The sequence below is a fragment of the Littorina saxatilis genome, linkage group LG12, assembly GCF_037325665.1.
Source record: "Littorina saxatilis isolate snail1 linkage group LG12, US_GU_Lsax_2.0, whole genome shotgun sequence".
NCBI lineage: Eukaryota > Metazoa > Mollusca > Gastropoda > Littorinimorpha > Littorinidae > Littorina > Littorina saxatilis.
The window spans coordinates 61,166,729-61,185,718 of NC_090256.1; the positions used below are offsets into that span (position 1 = coordinate 61,166,729).

The 18,990-nt window shown below is 40.4% G+C and overlaps 1 protein-coding gene across 1 annotated transcript; it reads right to left on the reverse strand.

Annotated features, from left to right (window-relative positions):
- Window positions 1–242: 242 nt before the first annotated feature.
- LOC138983339 (transcription intermediary factor 1-beta-like) lies at window positions 243–18,544 on the reverse strand. Its single transcript, XM_070356742.1, has 5 exons — window positions 18,411–18,544; window positions 5,399–5,764; window positions 1,958–2,248; window positions 1,162–1,625; window positions 243–285 (listed from the first exon to the last, which is right to left on the reverse strand). Exons 2-5 carry the CDS (start codon window positions 5,756–5,758, stop codon window positions 243–245), a joined length of 1,158 nt encoding a protein of 385 aa, XP_070212843.1. The 5' UTR covers window positions 5,759–5,764; window positions 18,411–18,544.
- Between the last annotated feature and the right edge of the window lie 446 nt (window positions 18,545–18,990).

Genomic DNA, 18,990 nt, shown 5'->3' on the forward strand with positions numbered 1-18,990 from the left:
TGGATGCATAACTGTGATTCGACATTGACAACCGAATTGAGGATAGTTGCCCTGGTTCCGAAAAATGTGCCAAATAGCCAAGTTAGTGACTTTAACAACGAGTTCAAATATAAAGACAAATTGTAATCGTTAAAAGCATCCGTAAATAAAAGAAATTATGTTAGGCGACAGTTTTAAAGCTTTGTTGAGATGTCCCAGTTTCCCGACTGAGTACACGAAAGAAATCCCATAATGATGATACGTTAAAACTGACCTTGGAGTGGAGCATATCCGAACTGTGTGTTCCTGAAAAATAAGGAACATAAACATATTCTAAATCATACTAGTCCAGGGGCGGATCACATCATTCTTGGGGGGGGTCCAAATTTCTTTTCGGGACAATTCGACGACGCGAAGCGTTTAGTTGAGGGCGCGCGAAGAGTACGAACCAATTTAAATCAAAACAAGGACAATTTATCGATCTGGTGCAACCTGAGCCAACAAATTACCACTGCTTACCAAAACCGTCATTTAGAAGACAAGGCCGGCTCTTAGGGGGGTCCGGGGGCATGCCCCCCCCCCCCCCCCCCCCCCCGGGAAAATGTTGATAAAAATCAAGGAATACGGAGCAATCGGAGCCATCAGTTTTTCTTTATTCTCAATTTGTTTTTGTTGTTTAGGTTTTTTGGGGGGGAGGGTCCGGAAACACCGGACTTCCCCCCCTCCCCGGATCCGCCCCTGTAGTCCTTAATATAACCCAGTTATAACTTATCAACACGAACTGCAGGGCCAAATACAGTTAACTGTCAATACAACAAGACACACATTGAGGTTATTTGATAGCGATGAAAGACACCAATACTCTCCCACCACAAATTCTCACGCAGTTTGAAACATCATTTCCACATTAGAATTTATCTTCACGACATTGCAGCTTTTTTAGCTAATGGAGCAAAAAAGGCTTTGTGTACAAAGGCAAAACCTGTAGTGGTAGCATCAGGGTAAGTTGTCAGCTAACATCTTCAAATAAGATTTATGATTCGTGAATACAACGATTTAAAGTAATCAAAATCTGATGGCAATATTTCAAGAGTGAGAGTGATTTATCTTGCTCTTAATATTCTTTACCTCCTTTTCAGTGTGCAGTAGCCTACTGTTGCAGGATGACAGAGTAAATCTTACCCCATGAATGGCTGTTGAGGTTGCTTGGGATCCCTCATCTGGCCATGTTTAGCAATTTGGTTTTTTAAGCGAGCCGACGACTGCGGGTCAAAGAAGAAATCTCCAATTCCAGGAGCGCTAACTTCCTGTCGAACAACATCATTGTGCCGGCTTAGAAGCTCTGCGTCCTCCAGGCGAGACTTGAGTTTAACCAGCATGGCGAGCAGCGGGTCATCAGAAGCCGATGCAAGACGACTCACAGTGCTGCACAGTGCTGCAGAGCGCGCTCGTAGTTTCTCCAGGTCGCTCTTCTGGGATTTGTTTTCTTTCAAGAACTCGTCTTCCTTCTTCTGGATTTCGGCGGTTGCATCACGACATCGTTTGTCTAGAATACCGCGCAGTTCCTCAAAAGTCGTTTTAACTTTGTCTTTCATGGCTTTGAACTTCGCAAGACCGTCAGCAGCAGCAATATCCAACTGACAAACCTGTAATACAAATTAAAATGATTCCATTCGCCATCCTATGCATAATGCAGAGGGAGAAGAGAGGGTGGGAGTCATGTGTTCCAGGTCGTTTTACAGTGATAGAGTCCGTTTTTCCATTACTGATGATTAATGTCTGATGCATTTCTGACTTATTGTTTTAACGTTAAATCGATTCCTTTTCGCGAAATTGCAGAGTTAGGGCGGCCCATAAAAATGTACCCATTTCTATTTTGTCACACAACTTTGTTTGACCGTTTCATTCTGTTTTACTGAACTAAAGTCACACTGAATCAATCATTTGATTAAACAGTTAAATGCAACAACAAAATTACCTGTGTCTGTATTTCACCCCTCTTGCCCTCAAGTTCCTTTTCCTGCTCTTTCAGCCTCTGGCGTTTGACCATTGCGGCCCCTGCAATCCCCTCCACATCCGGACATCTGCGATGGGTTGAGGTAGAACAGTTGAGGCAGATAAGCTCCTGGTGTGAAGAACAGAACTGCTCCACTGGTCGGCCAGGGTGAACCGCGCATGACGACTGATAGCTCGCAGCTAGTTTGTCAACAGTTAGTGCGTCAATTTGCTTAATCTCGTGTTCTCTTGTAGCGGGAATCATCTTGTGAACCTGATAACAACAAAGGACATTAATTAGTGATTGTATTGTATGAGTCTGTTCGTGTCAAATCTATGCATTGCTCTGACACATATAATTATACTGTTTATATTGTATACCACAAAACTATTAGCCCGCTTGAGTACGATACTCTTGTTTACACACACACCACACACAAACACACACACACACACAAACACACACACACAAACACACACACACACATACACACATACACACACAAACACACACACACCTGCGCGTCAAAATATCAACCAGGCAGCAGGTTTGATCGGCAGATATCTTTGGTTCTGCCAAAATGCTTTTAATTTTAACCATCAGACATCGAAAATGATAGATTTACACTTTCTCTTCTTACAGTTCGTCACCAAACATAGTTTTACCCTCAGAATTTAGACGCACAAAGCAATCAAGTTAAACTAGGAACAAGAAGAGCAACTGTTCGATCGATTTCTCTTCGGGGAATGGGCAAATGGGGTTGGAAAACCCCATTGTTATCGGACATTGCTTTCTAGCAGTGACTTTGAAAGTTGACAAAGGTGAACCAAATTTTCGTAGCAAATTATGATCATGAAAGTCTATGATGATGCCAAAACTTATGAAAGACCTACCATTTAGCCCGGGAAATATCTAATAGTTTTTCCCCCAGAAACTAACTAGCTAATTATGAACTTAAAAGACAACAAGAAATTCCTCCGATAGGAAAAACACCCCCGTTGGTCAAAGGGAAATAACCATTCTCACTGCTCAGGATTGAGCAATTTAGAGCTTATCTCTAAGCCCTTTTGAACTGTTCTGGCTTCTCAAAGGAAGGCCAGTACATACAATTACACAAAAGCCGCCAGACCACATCACAAACAGAACTGAACAATCCACAGGTGTTGCCCACATAGAGAGAGACACACACACACACAAACACAGAGAAGCCGTATATATAGAGAGATAGATGACAGTGTATTTTTCGCGTGGCTATAAATTGATTCGACCTTTGCACTTTTACAGTGAGGATAATTTACGGGTCCAATTTACGTTCTGGACACTGCGGTGACCTTCTAAATATAGTAACAGAACGCCGGGAATATCCGAAGATGCCCCCTCATACTATAGTGCACCATACGAAGGAAGGGAGGTAAACGCTGAAAACATGGAGAAGATAAGGAAGAGTTATGCCGTAGTTGATCCCCCAAAAAACCAAAATCCACCAATAACTCCCTAACCGTGTGTTTGACTGGTCCCAATTTTTGTAAGGACCGTCTCAGTTTACCAAGTTTGGTGACGATCGGTCCGTTCATTCTTGAGATCTACTTGCGAACACAAACAAACACACACACACACAAACAAACAAACACACAAACAAACAAACACACAAACAAACAAACAAACAAACACATCGACCGAAACCTATACACACCCCTATACCGGGGGTGTAATAACGGTCAATCAAACTTTTACAATGTATTAGGATCGCCAAGAAGCTGTTCACTAGACAAGCATCAGAGTTCTAGCGCCAAGAACATCCAAGATAATAATTAAAAAAATAATTTTAAAACACACATTTGTGATCATTATTCAACACGACCAATGTACCTTAAAATTCGGGGATCAACCAAACGTTTATCATGTCTAAAGGTGATTGGCAGATTGAGTCCAAGGATTATATCAAGTATCAAGTACCTTTGAAAAAAATTAAGGACAGGATAATTTTTCGTTTATGAACCAGAACATGACCCCGCTGTGACTCTGAAGACGACGGTCAACCGAACTTGGCCATATCTGACTAATATTATGTGAAATTCCAAGGCTCAATGTCTTAGCGGGAAAACAATTAAAAGAAACAAAAATTTCAATTTTCTGATCCGAACATGACCCTACTGTGACCTTATAATAAAAACAATAAAGTCGCGTAAGGCGAAAATACAATATTTAGTCAAGTAGCTGTCGAACTCACAGAATGAAACTGAACGCAATGCAACGCAGCAAGACCGTATACTCGTGGTCCACCGCTCACGGCATAGGCAGTGAAATTGACAAGAAGAGCGGGGTAGTGGTTACGCTATGCTGCATAGCACGCTTTTCTGTACCTCTCTTCGTTTTAACTTTCTGAGCGTGTTTTTAATCCAAACATATCATATCTATATATTTTTGGAATCAGGAACCGACAAGGAATAAGATGAAAGTGTTTTTAAATTGATTTCGAAAAAAAAATTTTGATAATAATTTTTATATATTTAATTTTCAGAGCTTGTTTTTAATCCGAATATAACATATTTATATGTTTTTGGAATCAGCAAATGATGGAGAATAAGATAAACGTAAATTTGGATCGTTTTATAAATTTTTATTTTTTTTTACAATTTTCAGATTTTTAATGACCAAAGTCATTAATTAATTTTTAAGCCACCAAGCTGAAATGCAATACCGAACCCCGGGCTTCGTCGAAGAGTACTTGACCAAAATTTCAACCAATTTGGTTGAAAAGTGAGGGCGTGACAGTGCCGCCTCAACTTTCACAAAAAGCCGGATATGACGTCATCAAAGACATTTATCAAAAAAATGAAAAAAACGTTCGGGGATTTCATACCCAGGAACTCTCATGTCAAATTTCATAAAGATCGGTCCAGTAGTTTAGTCTGAATCGCTCTACACACACACACACACGCACACACGCACACACACACGCACACACGCACATACACCACGACCCTCGTTTCGATTCCCCCTCGATGTTAAAATATTTAGTCAAACTTGACTAAATATAAAAAGGTCAGCCAGGTATTTCACCAGTCTGCCAGGTATCACGCGCCAAGGAAGTGAAGTGAAGCTGCTCCAAGACCCAAAACGTTCAAGAAAATGATAATTTGGCTCCCTTTTTTTTCAAGCCCAAACATGAACCCGCTGTGACCTTAAAATTTGACGTGGGTCAACCAGGCTTCCATCGTACCTGAAGGTCATCAAACCCTTGAACAGTGTGAAGTTTTCAAGCTCTAGCATCGGAGAAATCTAAAACAACAAAGTCACAGTGGTTAAGTTTTCTGTCTTCAAACAGACATCCGGTCGTCCGGCCTGCCTAGCTCTACTGAACACACGACTTTCCAGATTTCTAAGAAGACACAAACACGATTTGCATGAACGTCTCCTGACCTTGCAACATGAGGGACAGAACTTGATGCTGCACTGCATACAGAAAGAAGTCGCCTTGGTTGTGCCGTCACAAACACACACGTGTTTTTCATTCAGAACCCTGCGGCTCTCCACCGCTGCCTTTTTAATGATGTCGGTGGGGAGATCATCCACAAGAGCGGCAACATCTTGACCGCTGCACCCATGCGGGAGAATGGAGGCACGGCAGAGCGGACATCCGGCCTGGTTGCCTCCCGTGTGAAGCCAGGACAAGACACACTTGCGACAGACGAGATGCGTGCAGGGGAGGATCTTGGGGTCCGTGAAATCATCATGGCACACAGGGCATTCTTCGTCACTAGGCGGCGCTGCTGCTGCCATGCTTTCCTGCGAATCAAACATCAAGTCACAATAAGTGTACCAAGTCTTCACGAAGTTGCAATGTAATCGCACAGATTGGACCGAGGAAAACATTACTTGATAAGATTTGTGAAAACTTAAATATGTGGTCGCCACAATACCGCCTCCATTTTTTTAAACGGAAATAAATCATCAACTAAAGCTATGAAAAAAATATTACATGTATCTGAAAAGCGCGATACAAGTAAGCAAAACATTTATTTATTATCGATTTTCATACAAGTATTTTGAAAGTTTAAGCACGATTTCTATTCAACGGATTTTTTTTTAATGTTAAAGCATATTCAATCAAACACAACAAAACTATGCTATTGGTTCGATTCAGGAAATGTTAACGGAATACAGTTATATCATTTTCGTGAATCATGTTTATGGACGTACGAAAATGAAAAATGAAAATTTGAATGAGAGATGTATCAACACATTTTTAAGGTACTAAGTTCAAATGCAATTGCATTTTTGAGTCAAAACGAACCAAGTACCGCTCAATACAAATTTTGAAGAAATACAGTCATATACCTTGAAAATGCAGTCGCCACAGGGCCACCTAAACTTTTCATTAAAACACAAAATGATGCCATCAAATAGCGCTATAAAAACTGGGGTAAAAAGAATAAGTGAATGCCCCCAAAAATGTATGATACATCAGTTCTTATAAAACTCCGTGATGTCTTATTTTGCCGATTATACGCTTTTCACAGACCGCCCAACGGCTACACACACACACACACACACACACACACACACACACACAAACACACTGTGAAAGACACACGCACACAGACACTCTTACACACTGCGATATACAGACAGACACAGGATAGACAGACACGTGCATACACACACACACACACACACACACAAACACACACATTACACACACGCGCGCCCGCGCACACTAACGCACACATACACGCGAAACTTGCTTCTGATTCAATAAAAACTGAATCTGAGAATTGGTTTTATCAAAAGTAGGTGCTTGTTGTATTTCTGCTTCCAGATGAGACTGTTTAATTACAGGAGTGTTCATACTGATAAGCCTGATATGTATATATACCACGCCGTATAAATAGTTTCATCGTGTTTTGGGAGCACAACACAAAAGTTACGGGTCGCACTAGCTCGTGGGCAAAAACTTGAGGTGGGTGGCTGTATATTTGTTGCTCAGAGAGACGCCAAACTTCTTGCTCTTAACTTTTGGTAGATGAAGAATGTTCAGTGTGTATTTTTCTTTGAATCCACGATACTACATTTGCTTAAATGTGATTTTAACCGTTGCTTCAGCTTCATCAACTCTCTCAGGTACTTACTTTTTATATTTAGTCAAGTTTTGACTAAATATTTTAACATCGAGGGGGAATCGAAACGAGGGTCGTGGTGTATGTGTGTGTGTGTGTGTGTGCGTGCGTGCGTGCGTGTAGAGCGATTCAGACCAAACTACTGGGCCGATCTTTATGAAATTTTACATGAGAGTTCCTGGGATTGATATCCCCGAACGTTTTTCTCCTTTTTTCGATAAATGTCTTTGATGACGTCATATCCGGCTTTTCGTGAAAGTTGAGGCGGCACTGTCACGCTCTCATTTTTCAACCAAATTGGTTGAAATTTTGGTCAAGTAGTCTTCGACGAAGCCCGGACTTCGGTATTGCATTTCAGCGTGATGGCTTAAAAATTAATTAATGACTTTGGTCATTAAAAATCTGAAAATTGTAAAAAAAAATAAAAATTTATAAAACGATCCAAATTTACGTTTATCTTATTCTCCATCATTTGCTGATTCCAAAAACATATAAATATGTTATATTCGGATTAAAAACAAGCTCTGAAAATTAAATATATAAAAATTATTATCAAAATTAAATTGTCTAAATCAATTTAAAAACACTTTCATCTTATTCCTTGTCGGTTCCTGATTCCAAAAACATATAGATATGATATGTTTGGATTAAAAACACGCTCAGAAAGTTAAAACAAAAAGAGGTACAGAAAAGCGTGCTATCCTTCTTAGCGCAACTACTACCCCGCTCTTCTTGTCAATTTCACTGCCTTTGCCATGAGCGGTGGACTGACGATGCTACGAGTATACGGTCTTGCTGAAAAATGGCAGCTACTTGACTAAATATTGTATTTTCGCCTTACGCGACTTGTTGTGGAATATTGGGACGTTTGACCTTTGCACGCGGCCCACGTATGCAGTTTGCACATACTGTAATGTTATTAGTAAGCTACAATATATCAAGGATTATGTGGTTCGGTCGTTTTCTTGTGTCTTACACAATTCAGGTTGTATGACGTTTTGTAGTATGATACCCACACATGAGTAGGTTACAGAGCGCACAACTGCAGGAAAGGCTTGTTACGACACGCACTTCACTCATGTTACAGAACGCACTCCCACAGAAAACCATTTTGTCAAAATAAGATCACAACTAACCACTTTTACACGCCCAAAACGTGAGTAGATAAGTGTAAAAAGCTGACACTGAGACCGTGCATGTTGAAAAGACCAATGCTTTATTTCAGCAAGTGTTTCTTCACCATTGGAATGTGCTTACCCCATGGCACGGAAGTTCCTCCGCCACAGGACAAATTCGGCCAATCTAGAGGAATATTGTAAATTCATTTTCAGGCCAATTTGTAATGACTGAACAAAGTTTAAGGTGAGGGAGGGGGCCGGGTGGGTGGTGGTGTACGTGAATTATTGCAAGGGTACGCCTCTCAGAGAAGCCTTACATTTGCCTGACAATAAGGAGTGAAGATGAAAACAACAGGGAGCAATCAGCATTGAGGAAGCCATCGCTTTATATCAGCTAGGTATACCATAGATGGTCGTTAGATATATTCAATTTTCAATACTGCTCCCAATTTATTTTGAAGTTGCACAAATGTTTTGCTCTAATTTGATTTTCAGATTACAAGATTGTAAAAAATATGCTGTTGTTTTCTTCTGATTTACAGATGCCTGAATGTATTTTTGAGGACGTCTTGTCTTCGTCAAGAAAGAGAATTCCATGATGTAGTGACTGATGTATACATGTATAACTGAAGGCTCTCGGCTTGACTGCACACTTTTATTTTGACCGTTTTGTGCTGAAAGGATGGACAAGGAGAACAAGAAATATATGTGTTGGTATTGTTCAGAAAAGTTTGAAGCATTCAAGACCACCATAGACCATGCAGTCGCATTACATACCTCCCAACGCATTAAAATTTGCATTTAAAGGTTGAACAAAACAACGGGAGCATTAAACTATGTAACAAAGGAATACAACATTATTCCCCAAGATGGAGAACTTGTTGCCCAATGCCATGAAGATGAAATTATCACTACAGATTGCAACAGTGAGAAAACGGAAAATGACTCCCTCTCTCTCTCTCTCGAGGGCTGGATGTAAAAAAGCAGACCACTGCTTAATCTACTACCCTCGTTAAATAAAGAATTGTCATTGTCATTGTCATTGTCATTGTCTCTCTCTCTCTCTCTCTCTCTCTCTCTCTCTCTCTCTCTCTCACACACACACACAGACACACGCACACTCAGACACACACACACACACACACACACACACACACACACACACACACACACACAGGCGAGCGCGCAAACCACGTCACACACAACACACACACACACACACACACACACACACACACACACACACACACTCACTCACTCACACACACATAATCCATGCACACAAAGCACATACTCGCACGTAAATAGTAGTCAGACAGACATCAACACACATTCTACACACGCACACAGGCACACACACACACACACACACATACACACACACACACACACGTACCCAAACACATGTACACACACACATATACACACGCACGCACGCACGCACGCGCACACACACACATTCACACACACACACACACACACACACACACTAACTTGTACACATAAACGTGCAAACTACACACGCCACGCGCGCGAGCCGGAAAAAGCCCCAGAGAGGGGATGACGTCACGAACCTTTGATGTCAAACAAATCAAAGTCTTGACGTGGTCTAATTGCGCGAATATTATGCCCTAGTCTCTAGAAATTCCACCCCAACATATCTGCCCTGGGTGGCGACGGATCAATAATCGAAGAATTGGTCGTCACCTTCCGTATTTTACTTAGTATGTTCCCAATTTTGGGCCGGGAACTTCCATCCCCAACTGTAGCCTGAGTGTGTGCACAAAGAATCCTCCTTTATCATGATTTATCGGCATGAATAGCGTTCGTGGGATACCTCCAGCTTCGGTCGGATCAAAGTCTATACCATACAGGGGTCACGTGAGAGCCGCTCAAATAAAGGTAACCACCCGAAACCCGGCCGCGACCTAGCTGACTTCAGATACCAAGTCGCCCAAACCCTACTGTCAATCGAAATTGGTGCATGTGCATGGGGTGGGCGCTTACAAGGTAGTTAACGGGATGAAGGAAACAATGAATCAAGAAACCCAGGTGCACATCTGCGGCTCCTAGGCATGTGCAGTGTGCATGCACACTATCTTGTGCCTGCACACTATCTTGTGCCTGCATCTTGCCATCTCTGAGAAATGGCGACCACAGCCAGACAGACAGACACACTTACGTCCATTCTTATATATAGGCCTATTAGATACTGTCGGGCCAAATACATGCGATGACGGCTCCTGATGCTTGATCACGACACAGGAATACATACCAAAATGTCCTGTGTTGGCCAAAGCATGAGTTTTGTTAGTTTAATATAATGTCACCTGGAAGCTAACAAGCACTTATCTATAGGTATGCATACATAGTGTGATACAGTATTTAGTCTTAATACGTAAGTTTACACTAATTAAATTGTACAAAACTACAGAAAAAACAATAATATTTGGTAGTTAAGTTTGAACCTATAGTTGTACGATCCGTAACATTTGAAAACCCAAAACTAAGTGCTATCTGTAACATGCAAGTTGTGCGTGTCGTAACATTGTGTTTTCCAACTACATCAATTTGAATTGATCTGTATGCGTCAGTTTTTTTTTTTTTTTTTTTATATACATTTTATTTCCTTTATATACACATAAACACAGCATAACATACATCATACACCGAGTTTATCAACAGAGCGTATACACACGTACATACCTAGACAAGACACAGACATAGACAGTAGGGTGGGTTGTTGAAAAAACAGGGGATATGGAAGGGGGGGGGGGGCTGAGGTTGTGGGGGGGGGGGGGGGGTAACCGAGGTTGGGGGAGGGGAGGGAGGTAGGTGGGGACGGTGGTCACAATTTAGCCTCCAAGTATACATGGGGTTTAATTATCGGCATAAAAGTACTGTATAACCTGTTATGAGTAAATGGGTCAGGGGGTATCACATTCAAAAATGTTCATACGAAATCAATCAATACAATTATCCTATAGCATCAATGAAAAAAGTGTCTATATAAACACCACTCTTTTTCAAATTTACCATAATAATTATTTACACTAGCATTATACTTTTCGATCAAAAACCTTTCTTTAACAATTTTCACAAAAACATTTAGTGTTGGGACTGTCTTATTTAATTTGGCTCCAAATATACTTTGTTTGGCAAGGAGAATAAACAAATCAAGAACAGCATCCGTATGAAAGTTGTCTAAATACCCTAAAATGACAAGCTCTTTTGACAAATTCAAATTATTGCAATGTGTGAAATTTTGACATAACCATTCTGTGAAATCAGCCCAAAAAAGCTTAACTCTTGTGCACTCCCAAAACAAATGTATTAAGGTTTCCTCTTCCTGTGTACAAAAGCTACATAGTGATGTGTCGGAAATTTTCATCAAAAATAACAGGCGTTGAGTGGGAAAAATTCTATATAGTATTCTATATTGGAACCACCTTAGGTATGTGTCTTGTGTAGTTCGCCTTATTGTCAGAAATACCTTTCCAACATTTACATCAAAATTCAATAAATTAGCCCATTTTTCCATGCACTGTAGATTGCCATCATTTTTCACAAGATGGGTATATATATGTTTTACTCCACCTTTAGCTATTTGTTTCCATACAACATCACCAATATGAAAAACATTGTTTAAAACTGCATCTAACTTTAGTCTTTTATGAAAATTCTTAACTGAGCGCATAACGCCCTCGAAAAAAACAAAATTCAGTTGTAAATTTGGATGTTTCAATTTAAAATCGTTATATGACAAAAACCCATCAGCTCTCATCAAGTGACCGACTGTAATAATGCCATTTTCCATCCAATTCCTGTTAAAAATAACCTTTTTATCTATGCAAATATGTACATTATAATACAGACGCTCTGAAGCAAAATCACTCAAGGAGATGGGGACACATTTGCATGCAAAATGTTTGTAATGTTTGAAAACATCTCTCCAGAAAGGATTCTGAACTCTTTGCATCAATATGTTTCCAAACTCACCTCCTCTCTTGTGAATGTTATGTACAAGTGGACACAGAGCTTTCAGAAGTTTAGTTACTTTTCCTTCACTACAAAGGACTCGCTGTAACCATGATATCTTCAGAGCTGACAAAAAGCATTTCAAATCCACCATTTTAAGCCCACCCTCTTCAAACGACTGATATGTTGTTGTTCTCTTTATTCTATCTTTCTTACCATTCCATAGAAATGAAAAAAATAACCTATTCAAATCAAACAAAAACTTATCATCAGGGTCTGGTAAACTCATAAACAGATGAGTTAACTTAGACAGCGCCAAACTCTTAATAACTGTTATTTTTCCAAAGGGTGTTAAATTTCTTCTGGACCAGGACCTGAACAAATTCTCAATTTCTACCAATTTATGTTCATAATTAAGGGGTATAATGTCATCTAGGTTGACTGAAAAAACAATGCCAAGAACTTTAAATGTTACAGGGTTCCAACTGAGCATAAGTTCCGGCATAAATTTAATATTGCAATTTGTATGTGAGCCTATCCAGACTGCCGTAGTTTTCTCATAGTACATTTTCAGACCGGATATAGAGGCAAATTGCTTTAAAACGTTCATACATGCACAAAATGATTGTTTTGAACCATCCAGAAACAGGGCGGTGTCATCTGCAAACTGGGATATTAATATTTCATCATCTGCCACCTTTATACCTTTTATCTCTGTACTCTGGCGGATCATAATGGACAGAAATTAGGCACAAATTAGATATAAATAAGGTGACAATGGATCTCCTTGTCTGGTACCTCTTTGTACATCAAACCAACTGGAATATTTACCATTCACAGAAACACATGATCTAATATTATTATAAAAAGTGAAAATCCATCTTTTAATGTCATCACCGAAGTTGAATTTGCACAAACATTTATCAATAAAGGACCAAGAAACGCTGTCGAAAGCTTTTTCAAAGTCAATGCACATTAAGAGGCCACGTATGTTATGCTTATTCACATAAAATAGAGTATCATATAATAACCTTATGTTTTGGCCAATGTACCTTCCTTTAATAAAGCCTGTCTGATCTTCATGGATCAAGTTTGGTAACACAGACTTTAACCGTTCAGCAATACAGGATGAAGCAATCTTATAAACTACATTCAACAGTGTAATGGGTCGCCAATTTTTCAAAAAGCTTTTATCCTTCCCATCCTTTGGTATACAGGTAATAACACCCTGTCTCTGGGTGATAGACATCTCTCCCTTTTCAAAGCTACAATTCAGGGATCTCAAGAGAAAAGAACAGAGATCTTTAAAAAAGAACTTAAAAAACTCAGCTGTATACCCATCTGAACCGGGGCTTTTGTCGTTATTTAACCGTTTAATAACTGCCATCATTTCTTGCATGGTAATTTTCCCTTCCAAACAATCTCTTTCTTCATTGGAAAGTGCTGGGTGTTCTAAGTTTTCATCAATCGTTTCATTTACCAAATTTGTGTCTCTTGTGGAATACAATTCTTCATAAAAACACTTGACCTCATTACATATAAGGTCACTATCATGTATAACCCCGTTCTCAGTCTGTACAAAACACATTGCTTTCTGCACATAATTCCTTTTTTCCAGGTTACAAAAATAATTGGTATTCTTCTCACCATCACAAATCCACCTGGCACGTGATCTCACAATAATACCATCGACTCGCTTCTGCCGCACTTCACCCAAATCTCGCTTCTTCTGTTCTAACAACTGTACATTACTTTCATTCACCTGATTCTCCAAACATACAATCTCAGCAAGGATTTCTCTTTCTTTCCTATCACTTTCTCTTTTTTTATGTGAGGCGTAGGAGATACATTTACCTCTTATCTCCAGCAAAATCATTTCAAAAAATAATTGATCATTAATCATCAACACCAAATCTTCATCCTCAATCAAATGTATATTATTTCTGTCATAAACAGGTACAGCATATTGTATTTTCAAATCTAATATTACTTGTTTAACTAGTCCAACAAATGTTATATCTTTTAATAGTGAGTTATTAAACTTCCATAGTGGTCGGTGTCTTTTTACAATGTCAGTATTAAAACATAAAGACACAGGTGAATGATCCGAATTATAACTGGGCATAATATCAACACCATTAACAATTAATCCCAATTGTTCAGATGTTAAAAAATAATCCAGTCTACTTCTTTGTACACCATTAAATCTTCGCCAGGTATATTTTCTTAAACCGGTGTGCAGATTTCTATAAATATCTACAAGATTCAACTGTTCCATCATTTCTAACATCTTTTTCCTACTTCTCATTTTATACACTTTTGAAGGATGATTAGAATCAATCTTAGGATCAATTGCAATGTTCCAGTCCCCTCCAATCACAATACAATCATTATCAAATGAAACAATATTATCTATCAGGTTTTCAAAAAACTCAGGGTGGTCACCAGTGCTTGGGCCATATACATTCCCCAGAGTAAATCGTTTATTCAACATTTCTATATCAATCAAAATATATCGCCCCTCTGGATCTCTCACAACATTATGAAGTTTATATTCAAAATTATTTTTAAATAACACAGCAACTCCTCTGCTTGCAGTACTATTTCCTGCCACAATACATTCAAACCCCCATTGTGATCTGATCATATTTTCTTGTTCAATTTTCCAGTGCGTTTCCTGTAGTAGAAATACATTACCCTTGCTTTTTCTCAACAAATCAAAAACATCTTTTTTCTTTCTAAAATCTCCTAAACCATTTACATTAAAAGTAACAATATTTAATAATTCACACATAGCCATCTTCAAATTTAATTTCCATTTCATACAAGACTGTACATTCGATGCAAATCAAACACAAACATGTCAACTTGCATGCTGGACAAATTCGACAACACACCTGACATACCAAACTGTCAACACGGACAACAACACTTCGAGTAACTTCCAATGCATACATAGAAACAAGCACTGCATTCGAGTTGATTTGTGGTGCTGCAGGTGAACATTTACATCGTGTGCATGATTCCGACATAGCAAGGAATAAATCACCGAATGAACAGGTACAGTTTTGTTGTGACCACCGTCTTACATACACAAGGGGCAGGAAGGTGGGAGTAGTGGGGGGGGGACTGACACAACACAGCAGGGGAAACGACACACAGACTGGTTGCAACGGCAACAAACAACTCGCACCATACACACACACATCTATACATATACATACTGTTAGTACTCAGCGCTCTCTCGTGACCAGTTTATGTCCATTAGACGAGCTGGAATGTTATCAGTTCTATGCCGCGTTCGACGTTCGCCATTTACACACTACAACGAGTGACAACAACACGCGCAATTCCATTGGCTGCTAGCAGCCACGCTGTAGTGACGTTGAAGTCACATGACATCTTTGTTTATAAAGATCGTGTACTACACGTGGCTGCAGATTTTGTCGACTTCTGGTTCGAGATTACCTAGTGTTGCGAGGAGCGGGTGGAGGGGGTAGAGGTAGATGGGTTGGTAGACTTTGGGCTGGCGACACGCACGCGCTCTAGGTCGGACAGCTTTGTGATAAGATGGATTCTGTCGTCGTCATCTTTAACGAAAATCTTGCCGTCAGATGTCCAGGCACTCTGTATTCCCGGACGATCAGCGGCTTGTCGGTACAGAGTGTAGTTTGGCTTGGTCAAGTCCTCCACAATCACCACTTTCGGCTTGGCACCTTTCAGCAGGCGTCGGTTGCGTACTACTTCTTGCTTGGTTTTCCTGGAGAGAAACTTCACAATGATGGGCCGGTTTCTTCCTGCCTGTCTTTTGCCAACTCGATGTGCAGCCTCAATCAGATCTGGCGTAATGTGTGTCAACTTTAGCTGTTCATGCAAGACTGTTAGCACTTTCTTTTCGCTTTCCTCCGCAGATTCAGGATTTTCTTTCGATTCATCAACAAACAACAGTTTTAAGTTGCTGCGACGGGAGTACTGTTCGTTCTCGTTGGCCCGTTCGTATGCAAGTTTCCCGCAGTATAGCGCTTCTTCCACCTGTCGATGTGTGTCTTCTTGCTGTTTTTTGCATTTCTGTAGTTCAGTGGCCAGTTTGTTGTTTTCTTGGTGCAGATCGAACACCTCGCCTTTTAGCTGCTCAACCGTACCACTGAGAGCGTCCAGCTTCTTGTTGAGTCCATCATTCATGTTCATCAACATTCTCATTAAGTCTTTGTTTGAACAATCTCCACTGGCATTGTCTTTGTCATTCCCACACATGTCAACCACCGAATCTGTGTCACTGTCTTGTTCAATGGCCGAGTTGGCCGCCATATTTGTTGTTGTGAGTCTGTTGAAGTGAGAGGGAATTGTGCCCGACTGTTTTTCTTCTGAGAGTTTCGGTCTCTTTGGGGCTTTCTTCGTTTTCTTCACGTTGCTATTAGTGTTGCACTTACTTTCTGTGACAGAAGTGTCGCCTTCCACACTCGAGTCAGCTTGGTTACGACGCTTGACAGATGCAGACCGGGCCCTGTTCATGTCGAGTGCGGCACATTAATTCGGCGTAGTGTCCATAAAACAATATCATCACCTCTGATTCTTCTGCATACTGGTGCACTGAGGATGCGCCTGCAAGGCTTTCACACGTTCATATCCCTGCACGCTTAAATTAGCTTGCTAATTAAGACAAGAGGCGAAGCCATCAAGGCTCACGTAAGAAATCGACAAACAGTAACACAAACTCAATCACTACGTCACACATACACATACACACACACACACACACACACACACACACACACACACACACACACACACACACACACACAGAAAGAGAATAGGTGAAACTGTGCAAGAAAGCGAGACACTAGATCTAGATCTGTCTGTCTGCATGTACACTAGTCTCGGCCCGCTCAAAATAATAATGACCGAGACTTTCAGTACTTCCTTCGCGTGACGTCTAACCCTCTTACGTCATAATGTGACGTCAATGTAATGTGACGTCTTCAAATGTTAGAGTTTCTACCACAGACATACACACGCACGCACGCACGCACATACGCACATACGCACGCACGCACAGACAGACAAAGTTACGATCGCATAGGCTACACTTACGTGAGCCAAAAACCACGATATGTGGCGGAGCGCAGAAAAAACGTGCCTTCTCGCGGCGGTGAGCGGGAGATAACTCCTATGCGTCAGTTTTAAACACGTCAGTTTTAAACACAGCCCAACCAAAATCACAAGATGCACTAAGCATAAGCTAGTCCATGTCTCTATTACAAGAAGTGTGTGTTTGGATGAATGTAATATCAATAAAAACAGCTATGAATGCCAGGTTTTGGTTTCTGAAAGCAAAATATTTCAACTTAAGAAGTCTTTGAATACGGGCACTGTGAGTTATATTACAGTGATCACTTTTATTCAACAAAAAGACGAATGTATTATGAGGTACTGTTATTAGACACTAACTTTAGTAACATCATGCATTTTGAGAAGCTGTTTAAGTGATATTTCTAAACCAACTACCCTTCTTCGTGTAGTGCGACCTGTAACTTTTGTGTTGTGCTCCCAAAATACGATGTAACTATCCCGGCTATAGGCCTACGGCGTGTATACGCAGTTACTGCTTACATGCAAGCCTTCGGGACCTTGTCAGTTCCGAGAGAGTTACGAGTTAATTTCATGTCTATTTTTCCAAAATGAATGTCTACGTCGTCGTCGTGCAAAGTTTTAAAACCAAACCTATGCTTACGTACGCAGTTTCATATTGTACAACATCTGCTTTGTGAAACATACCCTGAATGATACGCCTACCTTGTCAAACAGGCTACAACTCGACAATAATAGGCTACACGCTCATGGCGTTTAGCGTTATCGATTCCAACGACAGTCAGGCCGAGTTGTGTGGTGCACAGCTCCGGCTTTCTGAGAAATCAAAACCAAAAGGAGACAAACTTGGCCCTTATTGTTGCATTTATAAGTTTACTCGTTTTGTCGTAGAATGAACGAGTCTTTCACTCTTAAAAAGCTGTGTTATGGTTGTTGTTTGGCTCCAGGAAAGTACACAAAAATTAAGTCAATTAAACGTGCTAATCCTTTTGGGAAAACAAGTAGGCCTATATCCAGTCGCACAGTATTGACTTTGGCCACCAGCTTCATTTTTGACATGCTTAATACACATTCTTCTACAATAAGCGGCAAATCCGTCGCTCAAAAGGAAATTGCGGACAATTCACATACCTTCCAATGTGTTCCACTGACCTGTTTGCCAGCGAGGCTGTGTCTGTTTGCTGATTCAACACTGAACTACACGACAAGGAAGCATTTCGCATAAAATGTTATGCTCCAATTCCCGCAACACAGATGAAGATAAAGGGAAACCACTTCAAGTCTCAGCCCGCTGGGCTCAATCTCTGTCTGTCTGTGTACGTGTCGGTCTGTCTGTCTGTGTGCTTGTCTGTCCGTCTGTCTGTCTGCCTGCCTGCCTGTGTATCTGTCTGTCTCTCAGTCTCTTGTTTAATTGCAGTAAGCTGCGCTATATGGTAATATCGGTACATGTATTTAGGCCTATAGCAATCCAAAAAGAGAGATACAAAACAAGACAAGACACATTATTTATTAACGAGGGTAATGGCATAAGCAAACATTGGTGCTTTTTTTTACATCTAGCCCTCGCCCATGAAAGGCACTACATGGATTCGAATAATGCTTTTGATGAATGTTAAATAACAAACAAAAATAAAAACGCACATGCGAACAGTGGCAAACAAACAACTAACCAACAAACCAAACAAACAACAAAAACATTTATACAAACAAA